This window comes from Tamandua tetradactyla, chromosome 3, assembly GCF_023851605.1.
Source record: "Tamandua tetradactyla isolate mTamTet1 chromosome 3, mTamTet1.pri, whole genome shotgun sequence".
NCBI lineage: Eukaryota > Metazoa > Chordata > Mammalia > Pilosa > Myrmecophagidae > Tamandua > Tamandua tetradactyla.
Window position 1 is genome coordinate 77,279,688 of NC_135329.1, and position 18,919 is coordinate 77,298,606.

The 18,919-nt window shown below is 39.5% G+C and overlaps 1 protein-coding gene across 3 annotated transcripts in view; it reads right to left on the reverse strand.

Moving 5' to 3' along the window:
* Window positions 1–13,467: 13,467 nt before the first annotated feature.
* The window catches only part of LOC143677393 (uncharacterized), a 192,512-nt gene continuing 187,060 nt past the window's right edge, over window positions 13,468–18,919 (reverse strand). For all 3 annotated transcript variants that reach the window (XM_077153265.1, XM_077153266.1, XM_077153264.1), the window contains one exon: window positions 13,468–13,687. In XM_077153265.1, coding sequence (XP_077009380.1) covers window positions 13,568–13,687 — 120 coding nt within the window. In that variant the 3' untranslated portion in view covers window positions 13,468–13,567. The remainder of the gene's footprint in view (window positions 13,688–18,919) is intronic.

An 18,919-nucleotide genomic window follows, 5' to 3' on the forward strand; every position in this document is an offset into this window, starting at 1 on the left:
TAGACCACCCGAGCCCCATGACTTCCATCCTGCCCCTTGCCAGGGCAGATTGCCCATGGCTACCACACCCAGCCGCTGCCAGAAGGACCCGCGCAAGCTGGCAGGTGACCCGGGCTTAGGGAACCTGGGCCCCTGGGTGGGGTGGGCTGCTGGGCTATCACCCCAGGCTTCCTTACTAAGCTATCTGTTAAGAACTGTGTACAAAACATGGCCCAAGGAAAGCACATTGAGCAGATTTTTAAAAGCAATCATTTCTACGATTTATTTGAAAAGCAACACAGTGTAGAACCCCCTTCTCTGGGGATCCCCCCACTGCCCATTCCTGCCCCCCACCAACTGCTCCTAATTTAGCAGCCAAGGAAGGTGTCCTCTCTCTCTGTCCTCAGCAAACTTGCCTGCAGTTTCTACTGCCCTGTGCTGACTACCTCCCGACATGCCTCCTACATCATCCACAGCCCAGGATCCTTCCCACTGGATATTCTGCAGACAAGTCACAGGTTAACAGCTTCCCAGGGTTTCACTAGATGGGTAAGAAGGGAGGCGGCCAGGGGACGCCCTGACCTCACACGTGCAAACCGTGTCAGTTCCCCCCGAGGAATAGCCCTTCCTGCCTCCGCATCCCAGGGCGACACACTCGGGCAGCTCAGCCCCACGCCTCCCCGAGCCTCCTCCCATCATGGTCTGGGGCTCAGGCTGCTCTAAAACCATTTCTCTTTCTCACTCTTTGTCTACAGTAGAACCCCAACTTCCAAATACATAAGCAAGTGGCCACCTGGCCCCTGGCTCTGGAAGATACAGCCCGAGAGGCCACTTCTAAGACGGGGCAATCGAGGGCTGCCCCACTGGGGGTGGCAGCGCCTGGCAGGCATTTTTCTATTCAAACGTACCCCCGGGAGCCTATACCTGCCAGCACTGAGCCAGGTGTTGGGGCTCCACCAGGGGAAGGAACCAACCCCGCTCCCACCTTGCAGAAAGTCGAATGGGGTGGCAGAGGGGTGGGTCTGGCAACCAGCTGGCCTGTGGTGATGCGGGTGCTCAGCTGAGTTTTTAAAAATAAGGCTTCACTGCTCCCTGTTCAGAGCCAGCAGCACGCTGGCCGCTGGGGACATGGGCATGAGGAAGCCTGGCAGCGCCACTGCTCTGAGGCCTTCCGGAGGACAGATGACACATAGGGAGCGTGGACAACTCCAAACCAGGGGCACTAAGGGAAAAGTTCTGGGGGAAACCCAAGCCTGGAGCGCCAGGTTTATGCTGAGTGGAAGGATGAATAGCAGAAAGCCAAGGCCAGAAGGGAGGAGACATTCTTAGGCAATGGAAGCCTAATTTCCATTCTGTGGCCCCAGTTTCCCAACAATTTCCAGGCACTGACATTGTGGGTGAAATGGACAGCTCAAACCGTGACTTTTGGAAGTCTCTGGAAGGGAGTGCCGGCTGGCCTCAACCAAGGACAAGAAAGAGCACTGGGGTGAAGGTCTGAAGAGCTCAGTGTACCCCAACATGGGGCAGCTCTCGGGGGGCTGGTTGGGACTTGGGTCTTGGGGTCAGCTCAGTAACCTGAAGATGTGTTAGGCTTTATCATCCCCACCCCCCAAGGAGGCCGTCAGATCCCCCAGGGTCATGCAGCTAAGGAGTAGCTGTGCTTGGCTGAGTCACTGCAACCCACTGCCCCCCTCTGCCCCCTCAACCCCCTCTGCACCCCGCTGCCCAGCCACTCCCACTGGGTCAGGTGTGGACTAAAATGCCATCTCCTAAACCCCAGTCTTCCCAGAACCTTCTTCATAGTGTGACTCAACCCATGCTACCCCCAAACTTCTGTGACTTCCTAGCTTTCTTTGAATTGTCTTTATTTTTGTTTCATCTCATTCAAACCAAAGATGTCTACAACATCAGGGGTTTAATATGCTGAAATAAGTAATATTCCACAATTTAGGGGGGAAACAATTGCAGAATAAACAGACGAAATGCAGTGTTGCTCCCCAAATTTCCAAACTCTTGAACAAGAGGGACCTGAAAGTGGTGACCCCTTGGTTAGTAACCTTGAGGTCCTCAGTACCCCACCAGGATCCCCAGGGCATCTTCCTGGGCCCACAGGCCCCTGGCCCATAGCACCACGCAGTGGGACCTAGGAGAAGTGGGGTAGTCAGAGAGACACATCACCCTCCAATTCCACAGCTGGGGGAGCTGTGCCTAGGCACTGTAGGGGCTCACCCCAAATCTCACAGGTCACTCACTCCAGCCTCCTCAATCTTGTACAGATCCACAAATGTGCGCACCTTTACTTTAGAGCTTTGCATGGGCTGTTCCCACTGCTGCAATGCTTATCCCTGATTTCCCAAGGCATCCTCCCTTGTACCATTTATGTCTCAGCTCAGTGTCATCCCCTGGGTCTTCTTGGACCATCCATCCCAAAGCAATCCCACCCTCTTCCACCTCCTCCCCTTACTGCTCAGCTCCTCTACCCCCAGATCTAATCATCACATGCATTTGTTCACCCGTTCACTGGTCTACCTGGACCCTGCACTCGGTGGTAAGCTCAGAGCAGGCAGGCTCTATTGTTGGCATGTAGGAGCCATTCAAGATTTGTTGAATAATAATAGGTTTGTTCTGCTTTCATTCTTGACAAGGAGAATTTTTTGATCATCTTCTTAAATGGTTAGAGACATAGTTTTGTAAAATACAAAGTGTGAACCTGAGTATGTGAATAGTATTCAACATACTCTTGCATTGCCTTGTATTTTTGAAATTTTTCATAAAAAGTTTGGGGAAAATAAATTAATACATCTGTACCACTTTGAAAATATTATGTACCCCAGAATATCCACCTTTTAATCCTGAGCCAATCTTGTGGAACCAGCCATTTCTTTTAATCCTGATTCAGTACTCTAGGATGGAAACTACTGATTAGATGATCTCCACATAGATGTGATACACCCATTGGTGGGTGTTACCATTTTTGTTGTGGGTGTTACCTTTTGATTAGATGCAGATGTGACTCCATCCATTCAAGGTGGGTCTTGTTTAGTTTACTGAAATCCTTAAAAAAGAGGAAATAATTTGGAGAGAGCAGAGCTGACAGAAATGACAGAAGTCAGAGCCAAGAGAGAGAGCAGATATAGAAGCTTGGAGAACCAAAACATATATGTCTGGAGATGCTTGGAGCCCAGAAAATGTCACCACAAAATGTTAAGCAATCCAGAACCTGGAGGGAACCAAAGGAAGCCAAGAGACGAAAGCCAGCCCAAGAGAAGCAAAGTCAGGAACTCTCCCAAGAGCAGAGTCTGGAAGCCATGGAGCCCAAGAGCAAGGGCCTAGCAGATGCCAGACATTTGACTACCCAGCTGACAGAGGTGTTACTGAACAATCAGCCTTCCTTCAATAATGGTATATTTCCCTGAATGTCTTAGTTTGGACATTTTTATAAGCCTAGAATTCTAAACTTGTAACTTATTAAGTTCCCTTTCAAAAGCTGTTCCAGGGTACCTGGGTGGTTCAGTGGTAGAATGCTCATCTTCCACATAGGAGACCCAGGTTTGATTCCCAGACCATGCACCTAAAAAATAAAAAAAGCTGTTCCAGTTCTCATATATTGCATTCCAGCATCTTGCAAACTAGAACATATTTCAGTCCCAGGAATGGGGTGCTACTCTGGTTTGCAAATACCAAACATGTTGGAATAGTTTTATAAATGGATAATGGGAAAATTTTGGAGGAGTTGTGAGACACTTGATAGAGAAGGCCTAGAGAACTTTGAAGAGACTGTTGGTAGAAATGTGGATTCTAAAGGTAACATCTGATGAGGCTTTACATAGAAATGATGAATGTGTCATTCCAAACTAGAAGGAAAGCATTCATTGCAAATGGAAGGTATAATTTGAAAGTGATGTAGTTGGATATTTATCAGAAGAAATTTCCAAACTAAATGTGGAAACTGCAGTCTGGTTGCTCCTTGAAGATTATAGTAAAATATGAGAGGAAACAGATACATTGAGAACTGAATTTTTGGGTACAAGGAAAACAGAAATTTGTGTTCTGGAAAATTCTGGGCTTCCAGAAGGTGAAATCCCAATGAATAGGACCACACATGAGGATTTATTCAAGCATGGAAGTAGTCAGTCATTACAGGAAAAGTGAGTATTTGAGATGAAGTCATACAGAAAAGTTTTATGGAAAGCCCTATTATCTGATGGGGATAATCTCAGTTGGCATAGAAAACCAACAAGAGTGTTGTGGGATCTGCATAAATGGACCTACTGCCAGTCTGGACAAAAAGAGACAGAAAAGGGACAAATTGGGGGAAAAGTAACTTCAGTGGCAGAACCATGGAAACTGAGATCTGAGGCTGAGAAACCTCAGGTCAGGAGAGTGGACAGACCAAAGCACTTGGAGTGGGTGAGTCTGCCCCTACACCAGTTTGAAGCTGTTACATATCCCCAGAAAAACCATGTCATTTAAGCTTCCTTCAATATTGCTGGGTGGAACCTTTTTTATTGTTTCCATGCAGATAAGACCCACCCAATTGTGGGTGGTAATATCGGATTAAATAGATAGTTTCCATGGAGATGTGTCTCCACTCATTCAAGGTAGGGTTGTTTACTTGAGCCGTTTAAGAGTGAACCATTTGGAAAGACTTAGAGCTATGTGAACTGACAGAGCTAACAAACTAGAAAGAGCCCCAGGAAAGCCATTGAAGAAGCCTTGAGAGAATGCTAACAGATGTTGCCATGTACCTTTCCAGCTGAGAGAGAAATCCCAAATATCATCAGCCTTCCTGAACCAAGGTATCTTTCCCTGGATGTCTTAATTTGGACATTTGCATAACCTTGCCTTAATTGGGACATTTTCGTAGCCTTAGAACTGTAAACTTGGAACTTCATAAATTCCCCCTTTTAAAAGCCATTCCATTTCTGGTATATCACATTCTGGCAGCTTACAATCTAGAACAGCCCCAAAGGCAGAGAGTGGGCCTTCAACCTTGCTGTTCTGGAAAAATCGTGCCCCTGACCTTGGAGAGGGTAGAGTACATTCCTTGGGGTTTGGGGAGAGCCTGGCTGCCACTACATTGTTCTGAAAGGGTTGAGCATGTGCCCCAGAGATGGCAGTGATCCCGGGTGCTGCCCCAAATCTTGGAGAGGGTGGAGCCAAGAAAAATTGGTCTCCCAAATATCCCCAAAGACTGTATCCACCCCAGTGTGTGGTGAGAGCAAAGTCACTACCTAGGACCTTGGAAAGGGTGGAGCTCCCACTTTCCAAGGCTCCAAGGATAAATGACTTTCAGACTTTGAAATCTAATGGAGTTTGTACTGCATGTTGTAGGAAGTTTATAGGTCCTATGGCCCCTGTGTTCCTTCCAATTTCTCCCTATGGAAATTGAAACATGTACTCTATGACGGTCCCTCCTTTTTATGTTGGTAGCAGATAACTACTGAGTTTCACAAGTCCAGAGTCAGAGGGAAAGTTTTTGCCTTAGAACAGACAATGGCTGTAACTTTCTTTGATGAGATTTTGATCTGGTTTTAAATTTGTATTGTATGTGTATTGTTACTGAAATGTTTTAAGGCTTTGTGATATTGTGATTGTTATAGTTTGCTAGCTGCCAGAATGCAATATACCAGAAATGGAAGGCTTTTAAAAAAGGAAATTTAATAAGTTGCAAGTTCACAGTTTATAGGCCATGGAAATGTCCCAATTAAAGTCTATAAACTGTCCAATCTAAGTCATCCTGGGAAACATACCTTGGTTCAAGAAGGCTGATGAAGTTCATGGTTTCTTTCTCAAGTGGAAGGGCACATGGTGAATGCAGAGTTTCTCTCTCATCTGGAAAGGCACATGATGAACACAGTCAGGGTTTCTCTCTCATCTGGAAGGGCACATGGTGAATATGGCATCATATGCTAGTCTCTTTTCCTGGCTTCCTGTTTCATGAAGCTCTCAGAAGGCATTTTCCTTCTTCATCTCCAAAGGCTGCTGGCTGGTGGATTCTACCTCTTGTGGCTATGTCCTTCTGCTCTGCTCTCTCTGAATCTCTCTTTCTCCAAAATGTTTTCTCTTTTATCAGATTACAGTAAATTAATCAAGACCCACCTAATTGGATGGAGACATTCTCTACCTAATCCAGTATCACAGCAATTCTTGATTGAGTCACATCTGCAGGGAAATGATCTAATTACAATTCCAAGCATACAGTACTGAATAGGGATTAGAAGAAACAGCTACCTTTACAAAACGAGATTAGGATTAAAACATGGCTTTTCTAGGGTACATATGTCCTTTCAAACCAGCACAGTGATAGAGTGAATGTGTTTTTTAGATGGAAAAATCATGTCTTTTGGGGAGCCCAGAGGGTGGAATGTGCCAGTTTGAAAATATTTTGTACCCAAGGAAAGCCATCTTTTAATCATGATCCAATCTTGTGGGACCAGCCATCTCTTTTAATCTTGATTTGATACTGTAAATTGGAAACTTGTGATTTGTTGATCTCCATGGTGATGAGACACACCAAATCATGGTTGTGACCTTCTGATTAGATGGAGATGTGACTCCACCTGTTCAAGGTGGGTCTTGATTAATTTACTGGAATCCTTTAAAAGAAGAAACATTTGGGTGGAGCAAAGCTGAAAGAAATGACAGAAGCTTCAGAGCCAACAGAGAAAGCAGATACAGATGCTTAGAGAACAGAAGCATCAAAAAACAGAGACATGGATGTTTGGAGAAGATGTTTCAAGCCCAGAACCTGGAGAGAACAAAGAGAAGCCAAGAGATGGAAACCATCATCAGAGAAGCTAAGTAAGGAACCCCCAAAGAATCAGAGACTGAAAACAATGAAGCAAGGGAACAGCATATGCCAGCCACATGATTACCCAACTGACTGATGGTCATGAGCAATTGGCCTTCCTTGAATTAAGGTATCTTTTTCTGGATGCCTTAATTTGGATAATTTTATCAACTTAGTACTGTAGAATTTGTAACTTTTTAAATTCCCCTTTTTAAAAGCCATTCCAGTTCTGCTATATCACATTCTGGCAGCTTGCAAACTACAACATCCCTTTACTCTCTTTCTTTTTACTGTTGTCTTCAATAAGCAACAATACTCAGTAAGTATGTCTTTTAAATATTCTACATAGCAGAAAACAATAGTTTCTGAATGGCAGGAATTATTCCACAGATATCTGCTTAAACTGTTAATGAAGCAGCTGTTGAGTTAACCTAACATCATCAGCATCACCATCTCCACTAACTACTACTAGCATTATGTTCCATAGTCTTTGCATGTATTGTTCTCATGTAACTCTCTTAACAGTACTATGTTATTGATATTATCAGCATCCCTATTTCGAAGATGTGAATTGACACAAAATGATTAACTTGCCATATTTACACAGGAGAATTGAGGAATGGGTACATAAACCTAGCTAGTCTGAGTCTACAACTAATATTCATAAATTTGTGGTCCCAAACTATGGCAGCCCAGGGTTTGGAAGTCACCTCCCTTAGGGAAAAGGGTGGAACCTTGACCATGCAGCAGCGCTCCTAACCCAAACACATAGTGAAGTTCATTGAGCCTAATAACCATTGTTAATTAACTTACTGTAGACTCAGCTGAATAGTCTTTGTAGCCAAATCTCCTGAGACTTGCTATATATGACACTCAACTTCTTCTTGTCTTTGGGGATCACTAATTTCCTTTCCTGACTGGCTATCATGGGGAAAGAATTGTCTTCTCTCTGTAAGGCCCAAATAAAACCCATGTCTAACTTTCCATTTGGCATATTCTTTGGTCTTTAGGCTGTACTGGGCTGGAACACAAACCCCAATCCTGAGAAAAGCCAGACAGAAAGCAATGAATGAAAGGGACCAGGTACAACTCATTTCTTCTCCAGAAGCTGGAGTTACAAATTATTTCAGTTGCTGCTGTTGAGGCTGCCACTGCTGATGTCCTTGTTGTTTTTAAAGGTCTGGACCCTCCATCTGTTTTGAATATTAATATTGAATATTAATATTCAAGTTAGTGTAGTCACCTTAGCTTGTTTCTGCCAGCAAGATGTGATATACTGGAAGCCAGAATTGTAGAGAACTCCATGTATGTAAATGAAATCTTGAATGCAGTTCAAGCTGGCAATGGTTTTTTACCTCCTGCAATTCTTTGTCTTGCTCATATTGGTACCATTGACCAAAATGCACATGCTTCCAGTTTACAGCCACTCTCACACCCGTGTTCTATATCACGCCATAATCCTCAATCATGGATACCCCTGGCTAATATTTCACTGTGTCATTTGAACCCTTCCTTAGACACACATTCTCAACCAACCCTTTTGGCAGCACTTCCTCTACCTTCTATGCTAAATTGAAACCTGGATTTTTCCTGATGATTAATATATGATAATATTGAATTTGTAAGTGTAAACAGATCATGGTGAGGTGATTTTTTTTGTCCAACTGATGTCACACTATCTAATGGGCTAGTAGAAGATCAGTTTCAGACTCAATTTTTCTGCTTCTACCATGCTCACCATTCCTTGCAGCAACTCCTCCCTCCTTTAAACTCCTTCATCCTGTTATACCATTCTCTTCTGCCCACTTTCTTCATCTAACATCTGAGGAAACCTAGAACTTTCCTATTGATCATGTTCCCTGCCATCCCCCTGTGGGGCTACACATAGTCTAGTCCCTGACTTTGGCTAATTTATATCCTTTACTCCAAAGCTGTTGTGTCAGTGCCATTCTTCATTAATTTATGCTGTACCTTATAGGCTTGGGTGAAATGCTTCCACCATGCCACTTATTTGTGCTCCCCCAAAGCATGTGATACAGTAGGATGTATTGCTTAGGGTTGTGGTCCCTGAAGTTAAACTACTATTGTCCTGGCTTTATTACTTACTGTTACTGTGATTTGGGACAAGTTACTTTATCATTCTAAGCCTCAATTTCTTCAACTGTAAAATGGTGACAACGATATCAGGCATTCATTAAGCTTGTTGGGAAGAATATAAGAATTAACTCCTGGGAATAATTTAGACAGGTTGAAGGCAAGAGAAAGCCCAATTCAGACTATTTTATTGACTCACTTATCTTGAAGTCCAGAAGAAATAAAGCCTTCAGATTTGGTTTGATACATTCACTCAGCCATAGGATTAAGGACCTGACTTCCTTCTCTTGTTGTGCTGTGCTTTCTGGGGCTGTCAGATTTAGCATAAGTCTTGCTCTTCCTCATGGTGCCAAGAGGCTGTCATTAGAGCTATAGTCTTTCTCATCCAAGACAAAAGAGTGAACAAAATGATCATTTAAAGAAGCTCTTCCAGAAGAGTAAGGAAAACCCTCTCCATACCCTCAGGAAACCTCTGTTCCTGTCCTCTTGCTCAGATGCAAATAACAAGCCCATTCTTGAACCAGTGCCTAGGGCAGAGGAATTCAATGTTTTAATTTCTTCAGATGTGCTTAGACCAGACACTGTAGCATGGGGGAGGGAGTCACTGGAAAATATCAGGTCCTCTGTAAACTGTGCAGCAAGTATGAGATGGGGAAGTAGAAGTAGATGGATAATTGGGGAGATAATGGGGAGTTGAGTCCTTATCTAAAATGGGCAATTAGTAAACATCAATCAAATATTAACACATTAGTATTCCATTTGTATTTTTAATGACTACTTCTCATTTTTCTTTGTATTATCCTCTGCTTACATGATTGTTTCTCCATACCCCACCCCCCACCCTCAAGCTTGTAAAATACTTAAGGCAGTATGCTCTACTGATCATTTTTATTAATTACATGGCCCACCAAATATCTGTGACAAGAAGAGTACATAAGAAGAACATGATTTCAGTAAATGTAAGTTAAATAAATTAAATGGCTATAAAAATGATTCTTCTTAATGCCAAAGTCTCTTTGTGACAGGAATTAGAGATTACTCAACTCTCTTATGGTCAATTCAATGCATTTTAAAATATTTTTTCTTATAAAATATAATACTACTAACCCATAATTGATTACGTAGACACAGAAAGCAATTATGCCCTTGGTATTTTCTAACTGATGAGTAAAATGTATTCTTTACCACAATTACATATGATTTATTCTTTACATAGGTTTCTTTTATAATAATTTTATAAGTAGATGATTCCATTTGATCAGAGAGCATACTCTAAGAAGAACATAAAGAAACAGGATCTGTGGAGTCGGTATAACCTCATAACAAATGTTATGAAATGTTCAAATGAGTACATTTGAACTCAGATCTATAGATCTTAAAATGACAAATTATCAGGGAAAACATCAGTAATGTACAGTGTGAAGTTATAAGATATTCACATTGGAAAAGACTTCCCTGCTAAGATTAATCTTTAAAACATCCAACCATCCACAAAATATATCTAATCAATTTAAAGCCAACAGACAGAGACATATGCATTATCCTTCCATATTTTTTGAAGTAAATAGCATTATTTATAAATAAGTTTATTTCAATAGTTTTGAATAGTAGAGAATATCAGCAATTCCACAATAATGTGGCCAGCAAATTTATGGCTGCAATTTTTCAACAGATATGGCAAATGTTTCTCTATGTGAGCTTTTAAAAATTCCTTTGTAATTTTTTTCAGGTATGCTGAATTTCAGATTTTTAACCCCTGAAAACTATCTGACTTACAAACTTAATATTCAAATTAAAAATATCTTTCAAAGAAGAAAAGAATGTGGGAGACTATAAAATATATTGGTTGACAATAAATTTAGAGGAAATGTGGATTCTCTGTCATTTAACTGAAAGGCTGCAGCAGTAAGGAACTTTTGATTCTTGTCTATAGAAACTTTTGCTTGTCTTTAGAGACCATGGTATGAATTTTAAGAGTAGAATCTGATGAAAGAGTAAAACAAAAAATATTCTCAGCATAAAAACTTGTCAGACCATTTGAACATCATAAAAATATAATAACAAATTTTAAATTCATAATAATACCACATAGGCCCAATCTAGGTAACACTACATATATAAAGCTATATTATACATGTTGCATTTAATAATTCATACGCTGATCAGTCACATTTTTATTTCATGTACTTCTGAAAACTACAAGACTGGTTTATCTCTAGCCACAGAATTTTCACCATCCAATACAAAGTAACACTTTAGAAAATAATGAATCAGCATGAAGGACAGTTAATGCAGTGGACAGTAGTACATACCCACAGAACTTGATACTTACTCAAACTCAGTGATGTAAGCATTGTTACCAGAGGCCAGCATGTTAAATAATTTTGCCTTATGTTTCTGTGCATTGGGAATCACGTCCTAAAATTCCCTTCTGTATTGTCATGTAAGATCAAACCAGTAAATCACTTTCTTACAGAAAAATTCAGGGAAGAAACAGGGCACTTTTGATCTTACCACACCTGACTAAATTTTAACACAACTGTGTTAAGTAATGGTAATTATTCCATTACCTCTGCTGCATTTGGGTAGCGAGTCATACAAGTGAACCTTTCCAAGTCTCCTCAATAATCAGACTGCTTGATGGAGCAGCCAATGTTTATTAAAATCCATATTCCCCACTGTTTTCACTTCTTTGAGGACCCTAAGTGTCGTAACAGTTAGGGGTGCAATCAGTTCAATAGAAAATATCCCACCCTGAATAATGTTTGAAAAAATACCTCCTTCCAAAAGCTACACATGACCAACAGACTGTAGAAGAGATGCTCAATACCATTAATTATTAAAGAAAAAGCAAATTAAGAGAAAACCCAAATGCCATGTTTCCCCATAAACAATGGGAGAATTTGAAACAAATGGGAAAATTTCTCAGTAATGAGAGGATAAATTGATGCACTTTTTTTTGCTCTGCCATCAATTTAAATATGCCTACATTTGAACCAGTAACACCATTTCTATAAATATATTCCTGGTACAAAGATGTATGCACAAGGATATTACAATGTTGAATAAGGAAACAGCTAAATGAATTACAAAAAAATCTATCCAAAGAAATACCATGAAGCATCTAAAGAAAATGAGATAAATCTGTATTTTCTTTATACTGAAAATATTCAAATTACATTGCAAAGTGAATAAAAGCAAGTTGGATAACACAATATCTATAATGCAATTACCATCTGTTTAAGAAAAGTGTATATATACACACACATATATATCCTAGTACATGCATAGAAATTTCTGGAAGTGCTCACAAAATGCTGATAGCCTAAGGGGGACTCTAAATTGGTGGTGCAATCAAAGTGCAGCAAAATATGCCCTTAACCTTTTATCTTGTTATTTCATTGTTTGTCAAAAATATTTACAATGAGAGGGGTAATAAATTCTCTTTCTCCCTTATCCTTCTTATACAAGCGTAAAAGTGGATGTTAAATGCCCAGTGTGAAGAGCGTGTCCTGGATGAGGAGCCCTGAATGTTTGTCCCACTATATAAACATGAGCAGGCACACACACACACACACACACAAAACTCACCGCCTTCCACCAGATTCTGAAACTTGGTATCAATTTAAATGCCAGTGACATTTATCCATTACATTTTGGATTTTCTTATTTCAAGGAAGAATGGAAGGAAGGAACAGAAAAAAGTGTTAATTTGGCCAATGCAGTCCCGAATACCTGGCTTAGATATTTCAAAAGAGAAAGTTAGAATCTTATATATTTTTTCCATTTCCAAAAGAATGGAATATATTTTTCGTAGATAGTATCAGTGATACAGGGAAATGCTTTGACTTGCTCCATACTTCAATCAATCTTGAAATAAGGATTGGGACAGAACACTCAAAATATACTTCTGTTGTTACTGTAAACCACAAGAGTGGTGAAACTGCATTCATAAGGTTGTTGAAATACCACACAATAAATCATGGGGATTCTGACAGGTGGTCAAATTTCTGACACTTTTCAACATACCAACTCACAAAAACACTAAAATGTAACACTCTGATTTTAGTCAGTGGTCTCTCTTTCCAAAATACATTGATACCACACTCAGTCACACTCAACAGTAAAAGTAATTTGAACAAGCATTCCCAATCTATGTTTATTTCTTTATAAATTGCATTCATACCATCATATTCCTATACTATGTACATTACCAAACACACAAATAGAAATTAAAATGAATGAGATTTAAAATGCTTAGAAAATCAAGCCACTAGTATTTTCTTCCCACATCAAATGGGATACTGTTCCCAATAACTCAAACAGCAATTCTCAGGGTATCGCATATGGAATTATAAAAGTCTGCCCTTAAAGCCTTGAGAGAGCTCAGTGAAAATCACATGTGGCCTTGTTCCCCCTGCCCCCGGCAGACCCGTGGTCCGTGACCTGTGGGAACCAGGAGTCCTCGCCACGACTGCCAGTTGGCCCGGTCCAAGCCCTCAGGCAGCAGTGGCAGCCTGGGGACTTCATGACCACAGCGGCTTCCCCACCCCTAGGCCCGACCTGCTGCCTGATTTCCCTGCCCACACTTGCCTGGTGGCGGGGCTGCGAGAAGAGGAGAACGGCGGCTTCCAGGATGTGGCAGAGGGCGGTCAGGGACTCAAGGGCCAATGAAACGGGTCTGCGTGTTCCCAAGCGCGTCTACCTCCTCAGACCGTGGAGCCGGGCACGGTGACCGCTCTGTCCAGACTGAATGAGATGCTGCCTCGCAGCGACAGCGACCGGCAGAGGCCTTAATGGGCCTGAGATGTGAGCAGAGCCCTGAGGACACACGTGGAACGGTAAGCGGCAGACGGGTGGTTAGCACTTGCTTAATAATTTCAAGACACAAATAGTGGTAGGATAATGTGCCATATTTGTCCAGTAAGAAGTGCCCACCACACTTTGGGAAGATTTACTGATCTTTTATAGAAGGTCTGTGTATATAATAGGGAAAAGCTGCTCTCCGCTTTCCCTCAGTCTTTAAAAAGAAAACTTTTGCTACAGCTGTGCTTACTAGATGTCAGGAGGTTGCTGAGGTTTGATAGAGTGAGAAAATCATGTCTTGAAATGCCCATTTGTTAAAAAATAATAATAAATTTTTAAAAATCAGAGAAAATTAAACTCTCCTAGAAATGACTTTGAAATGGAATTTAGACTGTCTCTGCAAGCAACTTGGGGAAGACAAACATTCATGCTGGTTCTGTGTTAGAGCACATGAAACAGAAGGCTGAGAAAAAGGCCAGACTGGTCATATTTAGAACATATTTTCATATTATAACCATTGTTTTGTGTGCACATTTTATTCCTTAATAATTTCCATATATTTGACAATGCTAAATAATTTTTTGAAATATCTCTTCTTCCTAGATGTTTTGAAGTGACTGACATATGTTAAAAATAGTGGTAATTAATATTTTAAAATTTTAACTTCTGAGTGAGACTAAAGCAAAAAATGTTTATTTGGTACAAAATTTATATTTTGACTAGTGCAGTTCCTATGATAATTTATGTGGACAGTTTAATTGAACACCATAAGTAGCTAGGACCTTGAATAGGGCATAAGATTTTGTGGGTTTGTCCAGAGTGATGCCCCAGTAAACCCCAGAGTGATTTGAACAGTGAGTATAAAAGTATTTCCAAACTCCCCTTTGAGGAATAGTGAGAAAAGGGGAAAATTTAACTTTCCCAAGTGGAGAATTCTTGATATTCTCACAAGCAGTGGAGACAACCAAAGCAATAGGCTAAGCCCCAATCCTGGGGTTTGTTCATATGAAACCTAACCCCATAAAGGATAGGTTAATCCTACTTAAAATAAAGCCTAAAAGTCACCCTCAAGAGAACCTCTTTTTTAGCTCACATGTGGCCTTTCTTTCCCAGCCAACACAACCAGCAAACTCACCATCCTCCCCCTCTCTATGTTGGACATGACTCCCAGGTGTGTAGACCATCCTGGAAATGTGGGACAGAAATCCTAGAATGAGGTGAGACTTAGCATCAAGGGGTTGAGAAAACCTTCTTGACTAAAAGGGGGAAGAGTGAAATGAGACAAAATAAAGTGTCAATGCTGAGAGATTCCAGATTCGAGAGATTATCCTGGAGGTTATTCTTATGCATTAAATAGATATCACCTCGTTAGTTAAGATGTAATGGAGAGGCTGAAGGGAACTGCCTGAAAACGAAGAGCTGTGTTCCTGTAGCCATGTTTCTTGAAGATGATCATATAATGGTACAGCTTTCACAATGTGACTGTGTGATTGTGAAAACCTTGTGTCCGATGCTCCTTTTATCTACATTATCAACAGACGAATAAAACGTACAGAATAAAAATAAATAATAAGGGGAACAAATGTTAAAATAAATTTAGTAGATTGAAATGCTAGTGATCAATGAAAGGGAGGGGTAAGAGGTATGGTATGTATTAATTTTTGTCTGTTTTCTTTTTATTTCTTTTTCTGAATTGATGCAAATGTTCTAAGAAATGATCATGATGAATATATAACTATGTGATGATATTGTGAATTATTGATAATATATGTAGAATGGAATGATCATATGTTAAGAATGCTTATGTTTGTTGTTATATTTTTTAAAAATTAATGAATAAATAAATAAATAAGAAGGGAGAAGAAAAAACTGATATTTTCAGAAAAACTGAAAAACCACTAGAAATAATAAAAGAACTCAGTTGGGCAGGTCAATGGGAAAAAAATGATGTATTGAAATAGCCTTCATAAAAGAAAAATGGTGGTAGTAAAAGAATGAATTTTGTAAATATCTTTTAGTTAAAATTCATATGAAATATTGTGATTTTATTGAAATGGATAAACTGCCTTTCAGAGTAGTACACATTTTGTGCACTGGTTTGTGGGAAGACTGATAAAGAAGTGCAAAGGGTTCTATATCAGTGTGTTTATGATGAGACAATATTACCCATAGGGATTAACATGTCCCTATGTTTGTGCATTTGGTTTTACATTTGATTTTACATTGCTGCGTATACAATGAGAAAACACATCCTAATTTACAGCATCTGGTCTTCTAGATTTTAAGGAGGTTTTGAGGCCAAGACGGTCATGCTTAGGAGATGTCTCAAATTATAACCCTTGTTAAGTTTGTTCAGTTTTATTTGATAATACTGTGTATATAGTGGACAAGTAGTTTCCTGTTTGAAATATCTTGTCTTTCTAAATGTTGTTTAGAAGACACAAACCTTGTTACATGTTTGTAGTTTATTCAACACTACTGTATTTATAGTGGACAAATGTAAGTCTTTATTTGAAGCTAATAGCCTTTCTAGATATTTGGAAGTGCAGAAATTATGGAAAAAGTAGAAACAGTAAAATAAAACATTATGTAGATATTGTTTTGTTAAAATTCATATGAAATATATTTTGGAAATGGAAAGGTCAAACCACCTCCAGAGCAGTAAACATTCTGTGTGTACATTATGTATGCTTCAGGGACCAGGGAGAAGGAAGTATCAGGGGGTCTATGCTAGTAGGTCTATAGTTAGGCAAGATGGACTATCATCCTATGTGTTCTGTGTACTTTGTTTTACTTACCCTACTTGCACATGGTGTGTATAATGAACAAATAAGTCCTAATTTTACATATTATAGTCTTTACATACTATAATCTTTAATATAGATTTTACATATAATAGTCTTTAATATAGATATTAAAGCAATTGCCAATGTATGACCGAAATAGAGTTAGTAAACTAGTACATTTTGCAAATTTTATATTAAAATTCATAAGGAAGAATTTGTTCTGAAAATGATGGAGATTTAAATTGTTAAACATCCCATGTAGGCATTACAGATGCAACCACTGGGTTGATAGAGGTGAGAAGGGGAAGGGTTGTAGGTCAGAATGTTTCTATTTAGAAAATATTTTCTGATTGTATCCTTTGTTACATGTCTATGGTTCATTCAGTGCCACTGCTTGTATCATGGGCAAACTTAAGTCCTTATTTGAAACTGCTAGTCGTTCTAGATGGTGGGATGTATATGACATATGTTAAAGGTAGAGTGTAAAAGAACACTTTAAATGTTTTTCCTGTTAATACATGGAAATGGCTATATTTGGGAAATGGCATTCTTAAACTAGATGTCAGTGGAGCAGTATGCTCACAGGCTGGTGGGGGAAGGGAGTGGAGAGGAAAGAGCTCTTCAGCTGTGAGTTGTTAGACAAGTTCAGATCACCTGGCTATTGTCCTATACAGGCATTTTAGTTATTACCATGCTTTACAGGACAAGATAGATGTTGTGAAATAATGACACTTATCTGCAATAATCACAGGTATTTTACAAGAAATGTATATAGAAGTAGGGTTATAATCTAAAACTGCCTTCAAGATCTCCAGATTCTAGCAAAGAGCCCTTCCCTTTGCCCTTCCTCCTCTTCCTTATACCAATTCATTGACTAAGTGCAAAATATGTCTAGCTTCTTGAGGTGGATTATAAAGGTCATTTCTAGGAGAGTCTTTTATATAAACTAATACAAGGACATCTGCATAGGGATTTATTATTATTTATAATATATTTTGAATATTAGGACTTGTCATTTAAAGCATATGTTGTATACGTCCAGCCATCTAGAAAGACTAGTGGTTTCAAATAAGAACTTAAGTTTGCCCATGATACAGAGAGTGGCACTGGTTACTTGTGTAACCAAAATTGTTAAACATCCCATGTAAGCATTACAGATGCAGCCACTGGGTTGATAGAGGTGAGAATGGGAAGGATTCCAGGTCAGAATAAACTAGAGTTAGTTCTTCTGTTTATAATTCTTATGGTATTCTTATAACTAATTTCCATTTGATTCTCTAAAGTGCTATAATGGAAATATGAGAATTTTGATATTTCCTGTTTTCATAAACATTCTGCACATGTTGCCAACAGTGGAGAATCTTAGGTAAGCACAGAATGCTACAAAGATGGATATTTTGGGGCATTTGCTAGTCCTTTCTAAGACAGTTGATGTCCGAGTCCTGACACTGTAAGGAGGTGAATGAGATGAAAGATGGAAATGTGAGGGAAGAGACTGAAAAAGAGTTTATTTGTCAAAGACTAGCCTTGTGGAGATAGGAGGGAAGTCCTCAAAATTGTATCCCTGAATTGGAGAAATTTTCAAGATTTTATAGCATTCAAACAAAGGCATGCAGGCTTAGGAAAATGAGCACTGTGGTTTGATATGAGGAGGTTAGAAATTGTCTAATCACTGAACATGTGCAGATTGATTACATGTTTAGGTTACTTGAATTTTAAGGTTTAGCCTACTGTGCATGTTTCTCAGCCTAACTCTGATTAGAACAGCCTTGGTCTAGCAAGATAATTTAGGAATTGGGCGGTCAGTTCTGAGTTGACTCATATTGAGTAACAAAGGGGCAACACACAAAGGCACCCACATTCAGGGTTGCAAAGCAGATAAGGTGATATAGTGGGAGCAGCCATGAGTGGCTTTTTCTCTGTCTAGTCACAGGGTAAAGATTATACAATTTTAAAATATATCATCAGCATTAAAGAAACAAGGCATCTGGGTTATAGCCCAATTATTTGCTTCTGGGTACAATATAATATATAAAGTTAGAAGGTATTAAATAATGATTCATTAACTATAATTATATTTGTTAGTCCTCTGTTAAAGTGCCAAAAGGGACTACTGACAATCCAAATTAAAATATATATATATAAATCAGTTTCCTTGTACTGCTCAGTGAGAATAGAGAATTAAGGACATTATATTTTTAAATGAGGATGAAAAAGAAGATAAGGTTAAACTGAAAAATAAATGAATATCTCCCCAATTAGAAATCTCTAAAAAATTATTGCCTTTCTATATTTCATAAACATTGAGATGATAAATGCATGAGTGTAGTAAATTTAAAATTTATTATCTAATAATGAATAACCCCATAACTATTGGGATGAGTAATTTTCCCAATAATAGGTGTGTTTTCTTATTCTATTTTCCCCAGTGATATTTATGAATACACTTTTGCAGTTGAAA